Here is a 21,232-nt window from a genome sequence, read left to right on the forward strand (position 1 = left end):
CTAGAACTAATTCCAGTCTCATTAGAATTATACTACATGCTTATCAAACACTCTTATTTTTGGCTCATTGAAATGGTTAGGAAAGACTTCATGCTCTCTATCTGCAAGTACAGTTACTTGCTTGATGAAACACTTAAAACTGTCTTACCATCTTCATCATCTTCACTGGATTCATCTCTGAATGGGTTGAAGTCATCATCATCTCCAGAACTCAAACATCTGGAGCTCTCATTGTCACTTTCTTCATTGTCTGAAGCATCAGACTCGCTTTCACTCTCATCAGAGCTGCTACCTGCGAGGCCACCTGTTTTGCGAGCTTTTTTGGCTTCTCTGCTTATTTCTTCACCTAATTCCATCGCCCCAGGAAAAAAAAAAGTTAGTTTAGACCTTGTAGTCTACTTTTGAGGTTTGTTTTACCACCACTGCATACAAACCAGAAAAATAGTCAACTTCTGAAAACAGAACCATTTAAAAGAATTTAATCTAAGTTTTCAGTAAGACCCTTCTCAACATTTTTATAATCACCTACTTTTTGGTAAGAATATAGTCAGTTTGGCATAGGGAGTGGTACTGGCCTTCTCTTTACTGAGCCTCAAGAAAAAGAAAGCAATTATTTGCTTGACTGCATCAGGAAGTGGTCCGACACATGCAAGGCATTTTGGATTATGGTCCCACGCCAGATCAACCCATTTTGAGCAAAGAAATAACCAGAATTTACAGGTGATACTGTTTCAGCAGCACTTTTAAGTCCATTAATAGAAGCTTCTAACGAAAGTCTGAAAGACTTGTAATACATGCTCTTTCATGAACAATTGTACTGGTATTTACATTCACATATTTTTTCCAGAGTTGACTCTTAGGCAGCTCTCAAATTGTCATTTTCACTATGACATTAGTGTAAGAACTTAAGCATTACCTTTCCGTTTCTTTATTTTGTTCTCCTTGCAAGGGCTGTCTCTGGGTGAATTGTTATTACTTTGAGCAGTCAAGTCAATTCCCAACAAGCTAAACAGCTTCTTCCTGTCAGGAGCTGGAAAGTGCTTTTCAATAAGAGACTGGAATACTCCTCTGTTTAAGAAAAAAGGGTTCTTCAGTCGAATTTGCATTTATTTAAAGTAGAAACCTGTAACATTTCAACAGCTTGCTTGACTTCACTGAAGAATTATTCCTTGTGAATGCTATTACACAAACACCCTGTATAATTATCACCCATATTACTGTTTTTGTCATCTTCTTAAAAGTAGGAGACATTTATTTTACAGCACTGTTACTTGTAACTTGTTAAATTTGGTTTTGGTATCAAGTGGTATTGTTACTGCCATTTTCTTATTGCTCAAAGTTTAAATGACAGATTAACTTAATAAATTTAGATCTTCAGCAAGGTAGTCTCAGGATTGGATCTGGCTCATCTGATAAAAGAGGGAAGTCATGATTGTAATTTGCTTTGCAGCATGTACTTGACAAGTCTTCCCCCCTCCTCCCAATTTGAGTAGAACAGTACTAGCTGTGCACATCTGAAAGCATCACTTCAGACTGCCAGTATAACTAGGAACTAACCAATGGCTCACTTGAGCAACACCATCAGATTTTATCCTTTACTTAAGCTACCTATGCATATCAATACTAAAGGACACTCAACTTCCTGTGCACTGGTGCATGTTTTTACAAATGAAAGGACAAATCCACACACACCAAGCTGGATTAAAGTTAATTTTCTAAGACAGTTCTAAAACTTCAGTCTTACTTTGCTGTAGAAACAAAGTCATTCAGTTCACCACCACCTTCCTCCAAAGCTTCTAATGTTCTTGCTTCTCCTGTCGACTGCAGGCCAATAACAACACACTAAAGGACAAATGAATACAAGGCATTGTCACTAAGACGACTGTCTTCTAAGTTTATTTTTGCCTAAATTTCTGCTCATTAAGTAGCTTCAATACCATAAAGTATAAAAACATGCTACTACTATATGTCTGAAAACATTTGTGTTATAAACAAAAGACCAAAACAAAAAATCAAATAGCTTTACATTTAACGAAGATATTTAAAAACAGGTCTTGATCAACTTACTTTCCCATTCTTGATTTCTTCTCGAGCTAGCTGGACCACCCTCTTCACTTTAGATGCTATGCAAAGGTACTTGAAAAACCTCTGATGAGCTGACCAAAACTGACCCCACATAGACTTTTTCATTCGCTGTTCTGCATCAATAAGATCAGCTGCTTGTTGAAACCTCTCTCTAGCACTGACCCACTGAGGAAGAAAATGTTAATTGCTTTACATGTCACATTTCAATGATACACAGTTACTTTGTTTAATATCCAAATAAAGACAGAAGAGAAGTTTAAAGTTATAGTACTATGCGACCACAAGTCAAGGAAACTCATCATACATCAAAGCTCACAAAAAAAAGAGACTAGCTATGACTTAGTTAATGCGGTTACTCTCATAATGAAAAGCAGATACATTTACATTACTACCAATACAAACACACACAGTATTTTCTAATTATCTAGTTTCTCCATTAATAGTCAGGTTAAGAAAGCTAAGAGCACTGCCCGTAATTAAGTATAAAGGAAGATCCGAAGAACAGAAAAACTCCACTGCCTTTGTTTCTACATTTTGTTATATCAGTTGTTTCCAGATTAGGTAAAGTAAGTTTTGGACACACGTGATTCTTTTAAGCAAGATTCATAGACTGAAGTGCTTGTTTTAAAGTTGATGTTATAGACCTGTCAAAGACAGATGTTAATTATTGTAACTATACAACATGAATACTGAGTCATGCTTAAGCACTTCTTCAGCAGGTAAAGACCCTGCTCATTTTAATTTATGTCCAAGGAGTAATTATTTTTATCTAATACAGCAGTGGTAATATACAAGCAGATTGCACACTCAGGAAAGACACTCAGCTTAGGATATGGACAAAACAATTATGAACAACATGAAGAAGATAACCAGTGGGTGAATAAAGGAAAACATTAAAGGAAACCACAGCTTCGATGCTGTGGATTTGATCTGCCATGTAAGCAAAACTATCACCCTGCACCATTTAAATGCAAGCACTGCTCTACCATTCAATGAAGAAGTGCATGCAGCTTGTTCTCAGCTCAGTTGCCTAAAGGGGGAGGACTGGAGCACAAAAATACAACCTACATGTGAACAGCTTTATCTTAAGCAACAGTGACCAAGGTCTCTGAAGTATTGCTAGAAGTCAGTAGATCTGACAGATAGCAGAAGATGCACCCAAAACTGCAGCTTTTATGACTCAGAACAAGAATTAATAGCTTTTACCAAGTCTTAAATGGAGAAATCTTACTTAAAGATGAAAAAAAGAAGGTGCCATTCCTGTCTCTCAACAGGCAACAGTACTACATGTTATTTCAGGAGCATTCAAGTTTAAACCAAGTAACTTCAACCTCTGAGAACTCAATAAAGAAAGCAAATTTTAAAAGGCATTCTTACCAGTTTCACAGATTTATTGTACATTTTAACATATTCCTGTGAAAGCAGAACTTCATCAATTTTGAAAGTTACACCTGAAAAACTCAACTGTCTTGCTATGTACATTCCTCTCAGCTTCATATCCATAGCAACTATTTCCATGGCACCAACACCTCTAAAATAAAGGAACAAATTAAGTCAGTATTAGAATTTAAGAGCAAGGATTTGTTAAAAAACCCTCAAGTGCTTTAGAAGAAAATAGCATGCTTACAGATGTGAAGGAATATGTTTTCAAAATCATTAGTACTCTTTGGTTAAACACATCCAATCAGGGGGTCTTGAAATTTAGCTTTCACATAAAACTATATCCCTGCCTCATGAGTATTAAGTGTATCCCAAGAGGTATAAACACTCAAATAGTTACTTTCGCCTGAACGACCTAGCATGCATTAGGAGACAGTACCTTACAAACTGTAACTGGATAATGAAGTTGGTCCAAACATAACAAAATCTTGCATCACAATTTTATAAACTCCATTGAAGATTTGAAATAATGAATACAACCTGTATTATGCTATTCACATTTTGCCGATATGAAAATAATTAAACTAGTAGGTAACAAGTTCTTTTCAACAGTAACACACCTCTAGCAATACCTTGAGAGCACAGAAATCAACTGCAAAGCTAACCTACTCACAAGATTGGGCTCGTAATGTCATTATTGTTCAATTGATATGTACTCTGTAATGAAGCAGGGACTGCACTTGCACAGTCTAAAAAAATCACGCATCATGTAGATGGTATGCAAGAAGATGCATACTAAGCCCTACTGTAGCATTCTAAAGCATTCAAAATTCTTTTTAAGTAGGCAAAACAGAATATATTAAGATGCTCACCTACCAAGGAATGTAGCAGTTGCATTTTATATTGACATTTAGGTTTTTTAATAGGTTCTGAAATACGAAGTACCTTGCAACAGCATACATGATTTTTCTCAACTGGGTTCTTATGCCAGAAAGCGTAAGAACAAGAATTCTTCCTGTTAAACTGCCTAAGCTGAATGCATAAATATTAGAGAGCTTCTGCATATAGCAAGACATTAACTATGCTGAGCATACTCAGTACATACAGCATGCTTTCATGATGAGCAGGAGACTATTTTCATTTCTTAACACCCACATTTTAAGAGGGTTATTTTCCTAGCAAGTTTCTAAAACTCTTTCTGTGAGCAAGAGAAACATCCTATTTTTTTACCACATAAGACAAATTATATTTCTGCTAGATTTAGAAGCTAAGAGTCAGAAAGTTCTCAGTGTGATGGGACAAGTTTGCAGAGGACTATGAGTGAGCAAAGACAAAAGAACTAGAAAGCAGTGTCAACCACAACCATATGCATTCTTGGTATAGCTCTTCAAAATATTACCTTCTTTCAACAGCCTGAATGAAGTCGCTGAATTCCCTAAATGGAGTTCCTTCACCCCATATTCCAAGACGGTTCATATATGCCATATTTCTTGGCTCAGATGCACCTAGGAAAAGAACACACTCTGTACCCGTGCCAGTAAAAACATAGAGACATTTAATGCAAACCAAGTGGTACATACCTGTGGCACTAGCATAAACAACCCTGGCTTTCGGAAGTTTATTTTGAAGTTCCAATACAGCCAGACCTGTTTTTGTTGGTTTTGATGAACCAACAGGACAGAGATTCTTAGCTTTATGACACTCATCAAATACAATCTGAACTTTAATTAAGGAAAAAACTTTGTCTCACTTATTTTTAGAATAGGGAGCTAAACCGGAAAACAAGAAAATCTGCTAGTTTCAATAGGTAGCAGCAGTAAATTGTAAACTCAGAAAGGCACTAGTCATTTTTCACTAAAAATTTTAGGAAAAACATTTAGCTACTAAGTATTTAGGAGCACAATTACTACACTCGAGTTGTTTAAAATGCTGTTGATACTAAAAAAATATTTTTAAAGAATTCACTGGAGAAAATTTCAGTGTGAGCTTAAACAGTGAGGTTCTTAAACACTGTATTTTAATTTTATGTGTTTGTTATAGAAGAAGCAGAAGCTTCACTCTTGTACCAGAGTTGTGTGGCAGCAGTAGGACAGTAAATAGATTTGGCATGGAGTTTGTAAAACTTCAAGTCTAATGTCAGAGCAGGCACTCAATCGATTACTGTCATGAATAAAGAACAATACCTGAAAATACCAACAAATACAAGATTGTCTTTAAAGATGTAAACTTAAATACTAGTTTGGTTACAATCAGCTGAACTTCAGATAAAGGATACAACTCCATCAAAGTCTTCACCACACCAGTGAAGAAGCTGCTTTAATCTGGTTTTGTATTTACCACCAGACTGACTTTCACCAATAAGAGAAGAATAGGTAGCAAAGATGACACCTTTTTTCACACTTCCATTATGTTTGGAAGAAATTTTCCCATACTTGAACTGCAAGACAAAAATTACATAAATTATTCAATAGACCCCTCCTCAAACCCACCTACCACATGCTTAAGGCATGCTGATGGTCTTAACCTTAAGGTGTGTATGCTTTGAACCACCTGTATCCCTACATCATGATTAGGGCATAGCTGGCATATGGTAATGTGGTTAAGGGGTTATACAGGGCCTTACTTAAGTATATATTTAAGGAAGACTAGATCTGAGGCCTCAAAAGATTAACAGCCACACTCTTTGACTACATGGTTTCTTTAACTTAAATACAATTAACATTTTCATTTCAATGCATCCCTTAGAGCTAATAGGTCAAGTGTATTTACAGCTGCTACCAGAAATGATAATTTCTGAAGTTTTGCTGTATTTTAGAAATTGAGACTTCACAAAGCAAAAATACTAACTTAAATCAAACTAAGTTTGGTGAATTCAACCAGTAATCACACTTCACAATTTATGCAAGTGGCTAATCCTGAGCAGAGGCACAGCCTCCAAAAATTACTGCACATGCTACTGCTGCTTTAATAAATTACCATGGAAGTCTATTATTCAATTATTACAAACTGTTTTACATGTAAAAACGTGTGCTGGGAGATAGGAAGAAAAAAATTCAAATGCTACAAAATCTGAAAGATTTAAAGAGTATTTCAGCTTCTAGAAAACACTCTACTAGTAGTGTCAGCAGTGGTTTGAAGAGTAACAAGAAAAAAAAAATCACACGCCAAGACTTAATCCTACAAGGGGCCTGTTTACATGATTAACTTAAAGCACTGCGTGGTTCTTCATAAGATTAAGGCCTGTCAAACAAGACCTAGACAGCAAATTTATTAAAATTAGTACATTCTTACTCTTAAAACAGTCAACATGCACAACTTGTCACACAAGCGTACCTAAAGTTTTGCCTCAACTGTACATAGTAAAAAGTTTCCACACCTTGTTTAATGAATGAACCAATATGTTTTTTGCTCCAATATCTCTCAAATCTCTTTCAGCATCGTATTTCAGATCATTTGACACGCTAAACCTGAAGATATAAAAGCATATATTCCGTAAGTTACAGCAGAAGTTCAAAAAGCAGTTGGTAGAACATTTGCTGGAAGACAGATTACACTGAATTTAAGTACTATAGTCACTGCTACAGTGTCTGCTCTAACAAATCCCGACACACTTACCAGACTGCTCTTTTTCTGCCTAACAAGTAATTTTCATAGATTATTCCAGCTATGGTCCTTCCTTTTCCTACACCAGCACCGTCACCTATTAAGAATCCAGCTCTGTCTCCATTGGGCAGGAATGTTTCATGTTGCTGTAGGAGGAAGAACAACACACTTGTACCCATTCTCCAGAACACATCACTGTGGATTGTCAAAAACAAGCAAACATAAGAAACATCCTATTGGAGGAGACCACCAAAGCCAAGCAGCCTCCTGACAGCAGGAAAAGGGGATTTTATTTAGGGAGAGCATATGAGCCCAGCTGCTTTATGTGATCCATTCTCCCCTTCTTCCCTCAGCACCTAGAATTGCTGTAAAATTGCTGTACGTATCTGCAATTCTTTTAGTGCCTCCTACCAGACTGTTTGCTTTTAACCCACTGATATGCACCTCCACAGCTTTTTGCAGCAGCAAGGCCCAGACATCTAGTGCCTGTAGAAAGAAGTATTCTTCTATCTGTTTTAAACCAATCTCCTATCACAGTTTCACCAACTTCTGCTTTGTTCTTGTTTTGTGGGATTCCACTGCTGCCATGATTATGTAAACCTTGATTTCATTCTCCTTCATTTTTCTCCTCTCCAGTCCTGTTAGTCTCTTTTCATGAGGCAACTTCCTCCCTCCTGTGACCATTTCAGTTGTCCTCTAACTTCACTACGTTCCTCCCTGACATGCACACAAGCTGCACGCACAACATCTGATGTGGACCCACTGAAGTTAAATATAGGAGCAAAATAACACCCAGTCTTGCTCTCTACACCCTTCCCAATGATGCCAAACAGCATTGGCTTTCTTAGCCTGCTGCTATTGCAACCATTATTTCAAAGAAATAAAAAAATGACTATGATGTCCTTCCTGAGTTTGAAGACAGTCTGAGATCAGCATCATGGAAATGGTTTAGACAAAGCTTTCCTAGGTTTATTACCTCACATTTATCTGAACTGAAGCTCACCTACCACCTTCTAATGCAACCCAAACTTTTAAGCTCTTATTATTTTATCTCCTTGTAAAACTGACATAGCTGCACTTGCCAGATAGTAGGTTTTCTTCTTAAATTTTCTGTTAGCTTTTAAGCTGATGTCTAGCATACCTGGGCTGCGTAAGTGATTGCTTCAAGTTGCAAAGCTGACAACCAGCCACTATCAATTGTTTCTTCTGATATTGATGTTTGGTACCACACATCAGGAGGAGTTACACTGGATAATGAGCTGGTTTCCACTACTGGGTCAGGATGACGTAGACCAATTTTTACTGATTAAAAAGGGAGAGGGAAGAAGATGAAAACATAATACAGAATTCTGTTGCTGCAGCACAGGTTGTATTGACCAAAACAAATGACAATTGCCCATTGCAAAAGCTGAACTCAAGAACAACTATGTTTCATTGCAACAGTATGTCACGTGTTAAGCAAACTATTGCATACAAAAGAATACATTAACCTGAATATATATATAACAGCATTCTTAACTTTATTTCCCTTCTCACCACCTTCCTCCAATTTTTATGAAATTAGGTAAAATTCAGTTAATAGAAAATTGAAGTATTTATGTACTTGACACGTTGGAGAAAAAAAATGCTCTGAACCTTGCCTTCCCAAAAGGCCAGAGGCAGCCTCAAGATGCCAGAATCACAAAAGCAACATTCTTCTCACTGTTTATGTAGTGCTGTTTTTAAGCAGTATGAGAGGAGAAAAGATTTAGAACAGACATGGTTTAATTGCTGACAGATCTCAGTGACAATAAAAATTAACCATTTAGCTACAAACTCCATGCAAAATTTTTTGCCTTGCTTTTACAGCAGGTCAGCAGTGTACCTAGGAGACAAGGTAACAGGTTTTTGTTGCTGATTACAATAAAGAAGAGAAAGGAGAAAAAAAAAAAAGAGGAGATGGCAATTAACAGCAGTAAAAGATTCACTTTTTTTTTTTTTAAACAGCTCCAAGAAGTCAGCCAGGAAAAGTGCAGGAATAATATGCTTTGTGTAATTTCATACCAAGAGACTCAAACTAGGTTCTTAAGTGTAGCAGTGACCACTAAATCCCTTTACAAAATTTCCTCTGCTGAGGCATAAAGCGTCTTAACACAGGTAAAAAAAGCCTGATCTTGGTTCAGTCAATCATTCCTGAAACAAGTACTGCTCAAAAATACACTAAAGAATTCCTTTTCTATGAAAAAAAAAACTGCGTACCTTCCAAAACTAAGTGCTATAAGAATAGAAAAATTACCCAGGAAAACCCACCACACATTCAGGTCCTTTGTACTTGATTCAGATAGTGACCTGTATGGGTTTTTTTGTGTTATTAACTACAGAAGAGTAAATAACAAATTAGCTCTCAAAACATTTCAGCCTTTTAACAAAACTCTAGTTCATACATTTTATCGGCATATACTCAGCATAAGTTTCTGCATGGCCCATTTCTTCTTCATCTTCTTCCTCAGGTTCCTCCTCTTCTTTTACGGCTGGCACTTTCTAGAATAGAGAAATACCTGCATTAGTCAAACAGCACATTGTTAGTACTCTAGGTCCTGGAAATTAACAGGAGAAATTAAATGAGCACAAATTTGCACTTGAATGTTTTAAAAACATGTACTAGATGAACGACTAAGCAGATGGGAAAACTACAGATGGAAACATAGATTTCTTACACACTGAACAAGCCTTCAAAGACACAAAGTGAGGGAAGTTCCTCTCCATTGTAGGGAGATTCAAGTACTCCAAACTCACATAAGCAGAAATTAAAAAGAAACACTACTTACAGCATTTTAAATCCAAACTATGACTTAAAGAAAAACTGCCTTGAAAACACAACAGCTAGTTAACAGCCAAAACCTAACTTTCAAGTACTCCCATGAAGTCTCCTACAGTTTCACATTCATTACATAATTTCACAACTTCAGGGAATGGTTGCAATAGTCACAGTTCTATCTAGTATTCTCTGAAACCTGACAATTATCCATTTTTTACTATGATCTTGATCAATGTAAATATATAAATATTTTTAAAGTACTCATTAGATGACAAATAAAAAAATCTTTCACAATTACTAATTCTGTGTTTAATATTAAAACATAATCTGAAAATCCTTCTGTATGCCAGTCACTAAGGAGCATCATTCATCACAAACGTCAGCCTGATTCTAGCTATCAGTGAAGATGCTGAAACTCAAGTCTTTACATCATCAGAATGTATTTTTATCGCATTTAGAAAATTGAATGGTACTCAATTTACATCTTAAATCAAACCGCCCAGAAGTTCAGCCATGCTAGAGAAAGTCTTTTAGTTTCCTCAAGGCTAGTTATACAAATGAGGATATTTTAAAAGAAAATGTCTTAAAACACAGAGCAAGTGATATGCTTATCAGCTTTAATTGGAACACACCCTTCTTTGTCCCCACAAAGAGGTGCTGTTAAGGATAGTAATTTCTTGCAGTTATTTACAATAAATATAGGTAGTCTGCTCTACACAGTGGTTACTTTTAGTCACCTCACCAAGTATTCACCTAGTGGAGAAACTAAACTTTTGAACTAACAGATGCACTTGGTAATTCTACCACAGAAAAGGCATATACAAGTAACTACTGAAACTAGTCACAGGTGGTTGTGGCCAATAAAATATACATTCATTTGGCAAATTAACCATTTGTAGTGCTTACCATAGTAGGTGAAAAACTTCTCATTTTAATATCATTTATCCATATTCTTGCTACCTCTTTTGTGGAAGCCTCCTTCTTCACTGCACCATTGCTTAGATCAGCTATAAAAAGAAAAGCTGTGTTTTACAGAAATCCCCACCAAACATCGACTCAAATTAACATCCTTCTCTATTAATGAGCTGGAAGAGAAGCTTAAAATGTCCAGTAGTACACTGATGTGTCAAGAAGACAATTAAGATTTCTGCCCAAATTAAAGCATCTGAGCAAGGAGTTAAATCCTGTTACTACTTTCACTGAAGAAACATCCCATGCAATAGAACCACATCTGACACAGTTGTGTATCAGTTTCGGTATTTAAGAAAATAAAAATATTTTGGACCATCACCAAATCTATACCTTGTATTTAGAAATACTCCATCTTGTGAGCCTTTGAAGTTTAACAACAAACCAGAAACACCAGTGTTTCAACGGACATGAACTTACCTGATCTGGTGGCATTTACCACCTTAGGAGAAACTACAATTATTTCTGTAAAACAAAAAGTCAACATTTTGTACTCAGCTGTTTAAAGTCTATAACTGAATACTTCAAGAGGACAATTTATTAACTTTTTTGTCCTCAGCCACATTTTGAAGCAACTGGCAATAGGGCTCAGTACAGAACTAAAAAAATTTATACAAGGATAGATGTAAAACATTGAAAGCAGCTGTCAAGCTTCCATCATGTGACAGCCAATGCATGTAATAAATTTAGCATCATCACCCCTAGAAATCAATTAAGACAATTGCACAAATAAAGTTTTCCTCAGAGGTTGCATAATTTAATTTTTGAAAATATTTTCCAATCTAGAACTCCTGCTGCCTGAATTGTATGAAAAGAACATGTTTCCTTCCGACAGCTTCTTTGCCCTTGAATTTTCTACAAGTATTTGACTTTTTTTTTATAAGCACAAAAAAAGATCCAGAAAGACAAACACACAAATAAGATTAGAAATGCAGTTCTAGAACTTGCACGTCTCCTTTTCACTTTTTACAGAAGCTACAGATTCAACTATTTCTTGCAGCTGTGCCACTACAACAGCTATCATATTGATGGTACCTATTACTTATGTGCTTCTGTGAGTTTTCATTTAACAAAGAGGGATAAGTTAGTCCTATAAAACCTTCTCCCCCTCCTCTTCCTCACTTCTTTACTGCCCACCCCAAATTCAATTGGTGTCTCAACTTCAATTTTTGTCAAGCACTCCATAACAGAAAGCAATGAAACAAGGAGGCACATTCTTCTTTTTGTTTCAGTCCTGACAGCTTCATTTATTGTGCACTCTATCTGCATATGAAAAAATAGGTTACTTCCAACCCCGCCTATATAATCAGTAAATCTTATTCGAGAGACGATGAAAATAAAGTAATGCAGAAACAGCCTGTGTACCTTTCAGAAAAAGCAGCAAACGAGATACTTCAAACTCAATTAGTCTGATCTTAACTCCATGCTAAAACTGAAAAAACTTGAAGTAATCAAATAAAAAAAATACACAAACATGCAGCTTTTCCCTTATATTAAGCTGACCATATGAACTGTCCACATATTAGAAGTAACATACAAGGAAAGATTATGAAAGGAATCATTCAATGAAGATTTGGAGTGTGGTAACAAAATACTTGTGGCATTTAAGTTAGCACCACATTTAAATAGTAACATGGAAACAAACAGCAAGTTTTTAGTCTAAAGTTTTTAAACAATAGATCTGATGCCTCCTCATGAAACGTACAGGGACAGAGATTTTCTTTCTCAGGGGATGCTTTCAGAAATACCCTATCATAGGAGTACTAGTATGTACTACAAATCTGGTTTGGAAGCTGCCAAAAAACCAAAGGTACTCATTTGTCATAGTTCCACAGCAAGTACACAGAAACATTCATGAATTAATTTTACCAATTTGCCAGCTGCAATCAAAACTTTAATTTTCCTCATTCCTTGCAGTAAATCAAGAGCTAATTTTTTTTAAGTGTGTTATTTTGTATTATTTCATGCTGAATTCTAACGCTATTAGAACAGAATTTATCAGGTTTTCTAGACCATTTCATTTTACCACAATAATTTACTAATCAATGAAAATACAAGATGTGCAAAGATCTTCACGTTGTATGATTTCACTATTTGTCTAAAATACTGTAATTATGAAGAAAGAAGAAAACTCACTTGCTGCTGTTGCTACTGGTTGGGCAATATTAGGAGGTGGCTTCAGTTTCATGAGTTCATTAAGACTATTATTCTTCAGCAGATCTTTCAGCTGAATCTGGTCCTTTGAAGGTGTAGTGGTCAAGGCATTGCGTACTGCTGGTGCTGCAACCGAGGGTCGAGTAGTTGTGCTGGTCTGAATGATTTTTGCTACAGTAATAGTCTGCCTCGTAGTTGTAACAGGTGTTGTTTTTGTCATCACTATTGTAGTCCCCAAAGTTGGAAGCTGATTTATTTGATTCAGCACAAAGGTTGTGGTGGATGGTGGTTGCTAGCAAGAAGGGGAAGCAAAAAACCAGGGAAATTTTCAGAAGACAGTGAAAAAAAGAACACGGGAATCACCAGTTTCTAAAAGACTCTTGTAATAATAGATGTCTTCACATAACATGCTGCAGACACTAGAGTAATCATCTTGTGGTGCAACAGCCTGAGCAAGAAGGATCTATCAATGTATAGCCATATGTATTTTTGAATGTTGTTTTATAATTTTATTTTAAGGTAAGGGAAAGGAAATAAAAAAACAGGATGAAGGATTCATCACCTAGGCACAAGATGTGACTACTTACAGGTACAGGAATCCCGAGCTGAAGAGAATTTCCAATATATAAACTAGCCACCCAATTGTCAGAGTAAATAGCTTGGATTACCTAAAGCATACATGCAGCGTTTTTCAGACGTGCTGCACTACAGCCACCTTCCTGCAGGTCTACTTTTTACATTCTCATTTCAGGTGCAACCACCAGACTATGGCACTCAATTATCTGAAGCTAGAAAAGGCAGTGCAAAGTTTGGTATAGGAAACAAGTTTATACAACCACCCTATCCCCAGAATTTGCATGCAGGGGAAGTAAAAGGCACACAGGACACCTCGAAATGTTTTTCTGTGTATTGCTTTGTCCTCCTTTGTGTTCCTGGTCATAGAAATTACATTAAGCCAGAGGTACGCTAAGCTTTCACAGTCTCAGTACAAGCAGAACTGAGACTATGGCCAACTGTTATTTTTTTTACATTTTACTAATATACTGTATTGGGTTTATGTGGCAAGGTTTTGCTAGCAGGGTGGCTACAGGGGTGGCATCTGCAAGAAGATGCCAGAAGCTTCCCCCACGTCCGATACAGCCAGTTCCACCCAGCTAACAAGACAGACCTGCCACTGGCCAAGGCTGAGCCAATCTGTGATGTTGGTAGCACCTCTGTGATAACATTTAAGAATGGGTAAAAACAGCAGTGCAATCATCAACTGGGAGAGAGGAGTGAGAACATGCGAGAGAAACAACCCTGCAGACACCAAGGTCAGTGAAAGATGGGGAGGAGGTGCTCCAGGCACCAGAGCAGACTTCTCTGCAGCCCGCAGTGAGGCAGGCTGTCCCCCTGCAGCCCATGGACATCATGGTGGTGCAGATACTCACTCACCTGCAGCCTGTGGAGGACCCCATACCAGAGCAGATGGATGCCCAAAGGACACCACGACCCTGGAGAGAGGAGCCCATGCTGGAACAGGTTTCCTGGCAGGACCTCTGGCCACATGGGGGACCCACACTTAGAGCTGTCTGTTCTTGAAGCTGTCTGTGCCCCGTGGAAAGGACCCATGCTGGAGCAGTTCGTGAAGAACTGCAGCTAGTGGGAAGGATTCAGGTTGCAAAAGTTTGTGAAGGAGTTGCTGGAGCAGGGGAAGAATGTGAGGAGGAAGAAGCAGCAGAGACAACGTGATAATGCCAAGAGTAAAGTTGAGCCCAGGAAGAAGGGAGGGGTGGGGGTAAGGTGGTTTTAGATTTGTTCTTATTTCTCATTATCCTACTCCATTGTTAACTGGCAATAAATTAAATTCATTTCCCCAAATTGAGTCTGTTTTGCCCGTGACAGTAATTGCTGACCTCCCTGTCATTATCTCAACCTATGACCCTTTTGTCCTATTTTTTTCCTCCCCCCCATCCAGTTGAGGAGGGGGAGAGATAGAGCAGCTTAACAGGCATCTGGTGTCCAGCCAAGATTAACCCACCACATATACACACACAAAATCCTGAAGTACCAGTTCTTACCCGAACATTTAATAAGGCTGGAGTTGATACAGTCTCTGGTTCTTGTTTCACAGCAGCTGTGGCCTCAGTCTCCAAGCCTAGTTCTAACGCACTAAGTGGCACTGACTGCAGAGGAAAGACAGTAAGCATCAGGAAACATATTACCAGGGGAAAAACCTTAAGACTAAATATCCACCCACAAAATGGAAGTTAATGGGGAAGTCCTTAACCGTGCTCATTAACAAAGCTTTCACCAAAAACAAAGATCATACAACACCTTGTTAGTTAACTGTGGTGAAAACACGATGTCACTGTTTAACATACTACTGTTCCCAGTCTATGTCTGAAATGGTCGTGTTCTTGAGGATCGAATGCTGTCATGGACCTTAAACACCGTATTATATTACCCTTTTTACACATTTTATAGACTCCAGTGATATTAGAGCTCTCTGTGGATACATGACAGCACGCCCCCATTTAAGGTCCTGAAGTTAAGTACAGTCTTTTAGTATAAATGTAAATGTATTTCAGATTTCTTCTTTGTATAAAAGTTTAAAATTAATTGGCAAGTCATTTTCTAGTCTTAGTAATATGAAACAAGAAATTTATGAAAACTCCACATTCTTTAACCACTTGCTATGCACACCACACCCCCCTCCACAATATATCAAGTACAAGCTCTTATGTCCTCTAGCAAATGTTCTAGATTTGCTCTGGCTCTTTTGTTCATTTGTAGATTTTTTTTTCCCTCTATTTTGTTTTTTAAAATCTTTTCAATATACCCACCACATTTAGAAGCAGGAAGAATAAAATAGTTTACTACACAAAATGCTACTGTACCCAAAAACTTAAAAAAATAAAAAAAAATGCTTTTCTAGTCTTCACCGCACTACATTTAAGCATTACAAGAAATACCAAGAGGCAGAAATGGTGAGACTGTATTATGCTAATGATACGTCTTTGTCAGTGAAGCACGCTGCACAGGGAAGCACAATTAAAACTCATTTAGTTTATCTTGTAACAAGTTAGTGACAAAAAGCTTCTAAGGAAAGCTGTTATTTCTTGCTTGCCATTACATTAGATAGCAAGTCATTCATTGGAGAAATTTTATTTTGCAAAGTGGAAAGAACAAATGTTTTCACCATTCCAGCATGTTAACTACATATTAAATAGGACACTAACATCAGGTCACAGACTCCTTTATGTGTAGGACAAGCAAATTTAATTTCAAAAAGCTATTCTAGACAGTTTAAAAACTTATTAAAAAAGTCAAATACTCTATGTTTTAAGATGAAGACTGAAGATAATGTGTTTTGCTTCCTTAAGAAGGAAACCCATTTGCCCTAGTACTAAGAGAAAAATTAAAACAGTCCACTTCACTTGAGCTGTTGCTTATATATTCTAAGATACCCCTACGCAGAAATTCATTTTGCTTATTCTCCACATCCTCCCCTGTAACGCCCACTGGTAACAAGCATCAAAAAACTAACAAAGCTGAACACCTACTCTAAAGCAGGTAAGAGGACAAAAATATTTACTGGCATTTTAGATACCCTCATTCACAGACTCTGAAACAGCATTCACTTGCTTCTCCTTCTCTACATGTACAGCTAAGCCACATCCAGCTGGCTGGTCACACACATGACTTAGCACATTTGGCAGAACAGGTAATTCTTGTAATAAATAAAGCCTCGGGCACTTAATTCTTATTCTTCCTAGTTTTAGTCTGTCCAATAGCAGGGAGAGACCTTCTTTTAGTGGACTAATCCTGAGATGGTGGCACAATTGAAGCAGCGGATGTAAGGTACTGGGACAAGGAGAAGATATACTCTTTAAGCAAAGACTGTACTACCCAAAAGAATACCAAAGCAACAAACAGTAATTGGTGGGACTGCTACTGACCACACACAATCCCATTAACCACCACTTACTGTGTCAGAACTAAACTCCACTTTTTTTTTTTAAAGGCATCTGAGGTGATCAGATAAGTTGGCAGAATGGCCTGGTTTGTAGTTATCAGATGCAGAGGATATCAAGAAATATTAAGACATCTAGCAGATTTAATTAACATGGCAGCTCCTTCAAACAAATCAAATGTCACCTCCCACTAGTCTGTCTCCTAGAACCCCTGAATGGGTCGAGCAAAATGAGTAAGAACAGACTGTCAGCTTTACCTGTTCGAAGGATTAAGCCTCCCATCCCAAAAAAAGGAGACTACACATATATATTAATTGGGTAGGATAAATCCTTAATTTTCATCAGACTAAAACACTAACAGCCATCATTGTATCTAAGTTTAGAAGCTTACAGCTTTGTTTACTAATTAGAAACAGGTGAGAGGAGAAAGATTAAGTCTGCAGATGAAGTTTTAGCTTATCAGTAGTTTTGGTGTTAGAACTTCAGAGCAGCCACTGAAGGTGAATTTCTCCAGAGAAGGGGAGTTAACACAGCCTACCCCATCAAACCAGCAGCTCCAACACCTTACAATCATAACTTTATAGTATTTGGGAAAGAGGCATGGGCACTCTTCCACATAGCACAACAACTTTGCTCAACATGATCAAATAAACAAAAATGTCTAGATGTACAAAGGAAAAGAAAGTCAATTATGCCATTATTTAGTCTGCATGTAGTTTTGATCACGCCATCTCTAAAAGAAGGTATGACTAAAACTTGGTTGAGAGATAAGTAGCTATACTGAATAGAGGCATGGAAAGTCAGAAGCTTGGGGCTGTTTACTTAAAAGAGAACTAGGACAAAAAAATTGCTCAAGATAACATGTAGTCTACTCTTGCAATAGGAAAAAGGAAAGGCCTTTCTATGAAGTTGAGACTCAAAGCAAAACCAAGGCTAGAAAAAACTCATGCCAACACTACACAAAAACACATCTTCCCCAACCATCCTAAAATGGTGCCACAACCTATCAAGTTTGTTCCAAGTCAAGTTTAAACACATCCACAATGACACTGAACATTACATTTTTAACCTTTAAAACCACTACGGCTTGGGTAACTTACGACAATCTCACAGAGTTCAGAAAATATTATTCATCACAATAATACTTTAATTGCTTACTTCAAAGTTTTCACTAGATGACTAGTGATAGAAACTAGTAGAGCAATTCCTACAATCCCAGAATAAGCATCTTCAGTTTAGAACCACCCCTTTCTTAGCAGGGCTGTTTTCACATAAGAAATCCCCCAGCTGCATCTCTCACATGCTAACCCCTATTTTAACAGTCTTAAAAATTAGCAGTTGCTAACGATCCAGCAAAAAGCGAAGTAAAACAATAGCAATTGTTTATTTGTCTGTCAGACAGTTTGGACAATGAAAGTTTGACTAGTTTCACTTATTTTGTTTCTGTACACTAGGAACAAAGCTGCATTGTTTGAAACTGGAACAAAAGGAATTCTGAACTTCTAGAATTTTTACATTAAAAAAATTGACTGAACGCACCAATTTTAGGCTTTGTAAAATTTCCAAGCACCACTGCTGCCCTCCCTCTACCCTCTAATTTCTCCTTCCCCCCCCCCCCCCCCCCCCACCTCTTTTTTTATCTAAATAAGAAAAAAAAACCACACAAAAACCAGGAAAAGCCACATTGTGATAGCTTAGTTTATTTTTTGTGACATACACTAGTCAAGCCTAAAATGTTATCAAGCTGAAACAGCTCCATAATCTTACAAGGTAGGAGGTTCCTTAGTTAACATAAGTGAAAGCGACTTATCAAGCTCTGCAGCTCAGCTTTGGCAATACTATATAAGGACCTGTTTGCCACATCTTAAAAATCTCTGAAAGAAAATACTTATAAAAAAGTTGTGAATATTACAAGCTGTTCCCTGAGCATTTCACCAGTCAAAGAACTGTTCTGAGCATGCAGAATCTTGCAGATAAGGTTGTCTATGTTTAGTCAGGCTGTCCAATGTCCCTGAGCAAGAATCAACCTGTTAGATAAAACTTAAAAAAATTGTAAAATTTCAACAGTAGTAGTATCTCTATTTTCTTTGAAAAAAGAAAAAATATAAACTGCTGCCATTTCAAGAAGGGTTATCAAAACACACCAAGCATTTTTTGTAAGGTGCACTTCTGCTGAAGAATATAGCCTAAAACTTTGATAAGACAGTTTTGCTACCACTGCACATTATATAAATAATTTCCAATTTAAAGATACAAAACCAGAATGCCATGTTTAATATTATGTCATGTATCCATGCCAACCTGGCTCTCTCCCTCCCTCCATTTTAGCTTTGGTACAAAGAAGCAAAACAAAAAAAAAGATATATTCTAAAACACATGTCAAGCAACCTGCTCTCCATTTCCCCTAGGAAAATAATGGTAGACTCCTAAACAATGAAAAGGCTTTTGATTTATAAGTCTGCAAGTTACACATTGTAACACTGTATGCCTAAAGTACTTATTTAAAAATCATAATGAACTATAGTATCACAACTCGGCCCGAATCAAACATCACCATCAACCAGGCACAGCCATTTCCGAACCCTTCAGACATCTGGCCTCTGTGGCATACCCAACCTGGAAACTTAGGACACTAATGTAGTTAAGCAACTCTTGTTCTCCTTTTATTGGAAGGGTTTTTCCTGCTCGCTTTCTGAGGAATACATGTCACTTGAACTATACTGGAAGCCATTTAAAATAGCACACAAATTCTGAAGTTGTAGAAAAGAGAGATACATCCCCCAAATTCTCTGGCTGTCTAAACTGCGAGCTATTATCAACCTAAGAATTTCACATCTCCATTTGCAGCCTCTCACAACAAAGGTGTAAGGGCTGCTAACTCCCAATCCCACACAACAGGATTCTCCAGATATCTGGATAGATTCTGCTCATCTTGCAGCTTTTGGCTCCAGAAAGCAACCTAGGTAACAACAAAAAAGAGAAAACCCAACCAAGCCAATCCCTTCTGGTCTTTTCCAAGTCACCATCCAATCAAAGAGTAAAACGCTAATTACTGAACTCACCCATCCTTACATGCTTTAACCTCAAGACTAGTAGTTAACAGTGCATTTACATGTACAAAGTTAACTTCTGATTTTTGTGAAAACTATTCCGATCTTGTAAAAGACATACCAGTTTTTCAAACACTGGTTACTTCCCTAAAGCCAGAGCTTGGAGGTACAGTTCAGAATACGATGAGATTCAACTCTGCCTCAAAGCTCTATTATGACTGTTTTAGGAAATTTACAGTAGTCAGGATACACAGCCTAAAAATGTGAAATTCAGAAGCTGTTAAAGAGATGAAGCGCAATGATTTGGCATCAGCTTTCAGCCTAAATGGTCAAAGGTGATAATTTAGCCAGTAGTGAAAGTTTTTAAGAATGAACCCAGAACAGTACCTGAGCACTGAACCCTTCCTTAGTTTTGCCTCGCAATCAGTTCTAGGTGTATCTCAATGCACAAGAAACACATTAACCACATCTGCTACCTGCTTCAGTAGTTTTTAGAGTAGCTATCTACCAGTTTTGACACCAAAGGACTTGTCTGGACATCAAGACGAACTGCCCACATTTTATTTTTAAGGAGACTAAGACTGCATTCAGATACAACGTATCATGCTGGTAAGAAAGATATAGAAAAACAACCTAAATGTCATGCTTCTGCCATAGTAAATTCTTTGCTTTACATTATCAGCTTTAGTTTTCCAATTTAGGGCAGAAAAAAAAAGCTTGCAAAACGTTCACATATGTATTTGAATAATTTTAATCCAGACACAGCCTATGTACTCTAAAGCCAAACAGTCTACCACTGAGTTAGCTCTTAACTCTAGAGCAAATCAAGAAAAATTAGCATGAAATGACACAATCTAAAGTTATCCAACACATCAACTTTTTTTTTTTTTTAAGTGTTTATAAACGATTGGCCTCATCCTTAATAGGATGCTTTAAAACCAGCTTACAAGTACCTGGAAGAAAGTACCAGAGTTCTAATTTATATCCTCAAACGCAGTGTGGAACCTGGTCAGCTAAAAATAATAATGAAACAACCGAAAAAAATAGAAGAAAAACCCACAAGGCCTCTTCCCCTTCAGACTGTAGGGGCATTTTTATGTTAAACAATTACTCACCCTAGCAACCTCTTGTTTGAGGTGCGCTCGTTAAAAGTCACTGGACTTTGAGGCCGGGCCTGTCGCTGCGGCGTTCGGCCCCACCGCTGGCTCCCCGGGAGCTGCGGGGCCCCCGGGGGGCTC

General features: G+C 37.4%; 1 protein-coding gene across 1 annotated transcript in view; it reads right to left on the reverse strand.

Moving 5' to 3' along the window:
* Positions 1–21,232, reverse strand: part of SBNO1 (strawberry notch homolog 1) — a 54,990-nt gene that overhangs the window by 11,692 nt on the left and 22,066 nt on the right. The window contains exons 7-22 of the mRNA XM_035898547.1: positions 15,049–15,160; positions 12,971–13,280; positions 11,255–11,299; positions 10,772–10,872; positions 9,492–9,588; positions 8,210–8,370; positions 7,081–7,214; positions 6,842–6,932; positions 5,741–5,902; positions 5,046–5,181; positions 4,865–4,970; positions 3,463–3,616; positions 2,068–2,250; positions 1,745–1,842; positions 917–1,068; positions 149–346 (exon numbers count right to left, since the gene is read on the reverse strand). Of these exons, the coding sequence (XP_035754440.1) occupies positions 149–346; positions 917–1,068; positions 1,745–1,842; positions 2,068–2,250; positions 3,463–3,616; positions 4,865–4,970; positions 5,046–5,181; positions 5,741–5,902; positions 6,842–6,932; positions 7,081–7,214; positions 8,210–8,370; positions 9,492–9,588; positions 10,772–10,872; positions 11,255–11,299; positions 12,971–13,280; positions 15,049–15,160 (2,240 nt within the window). The remainder of the gene's footprint in view (positions 1–148; positions 347–916; positions 1,069–1,744; positions 1,843–2,067; positions 2,251–3,462; positions 3,617–4,864; positions 4,971–5,045; positions 5,182–5,740; positions 5,903–6,841; positions 6,933–7,080; positions 7,215–8,209; positions 8,371–9,491; positions 9,589–10,771; positions 10,873–11,254; positions 11,300–12,970; positions 13,281–15,048; positions 15,161–21,232) is intronic.

This window comes from Egretta garzetta, unplaced genomic scaffold (genome assembly GCF_000687185.1).
Source record: "Egretta garzetta isolate BGI_Z169 unplaced genomic scaffold, ASM68718v1 scaffold447, whole genome shotgun sequence".
Lineage (NCBI taxonomy): Eukaryota > Metazoa > Chordata > Aves > Pelecaniformes > Ardeidae > Egretta > Egretta garzetta.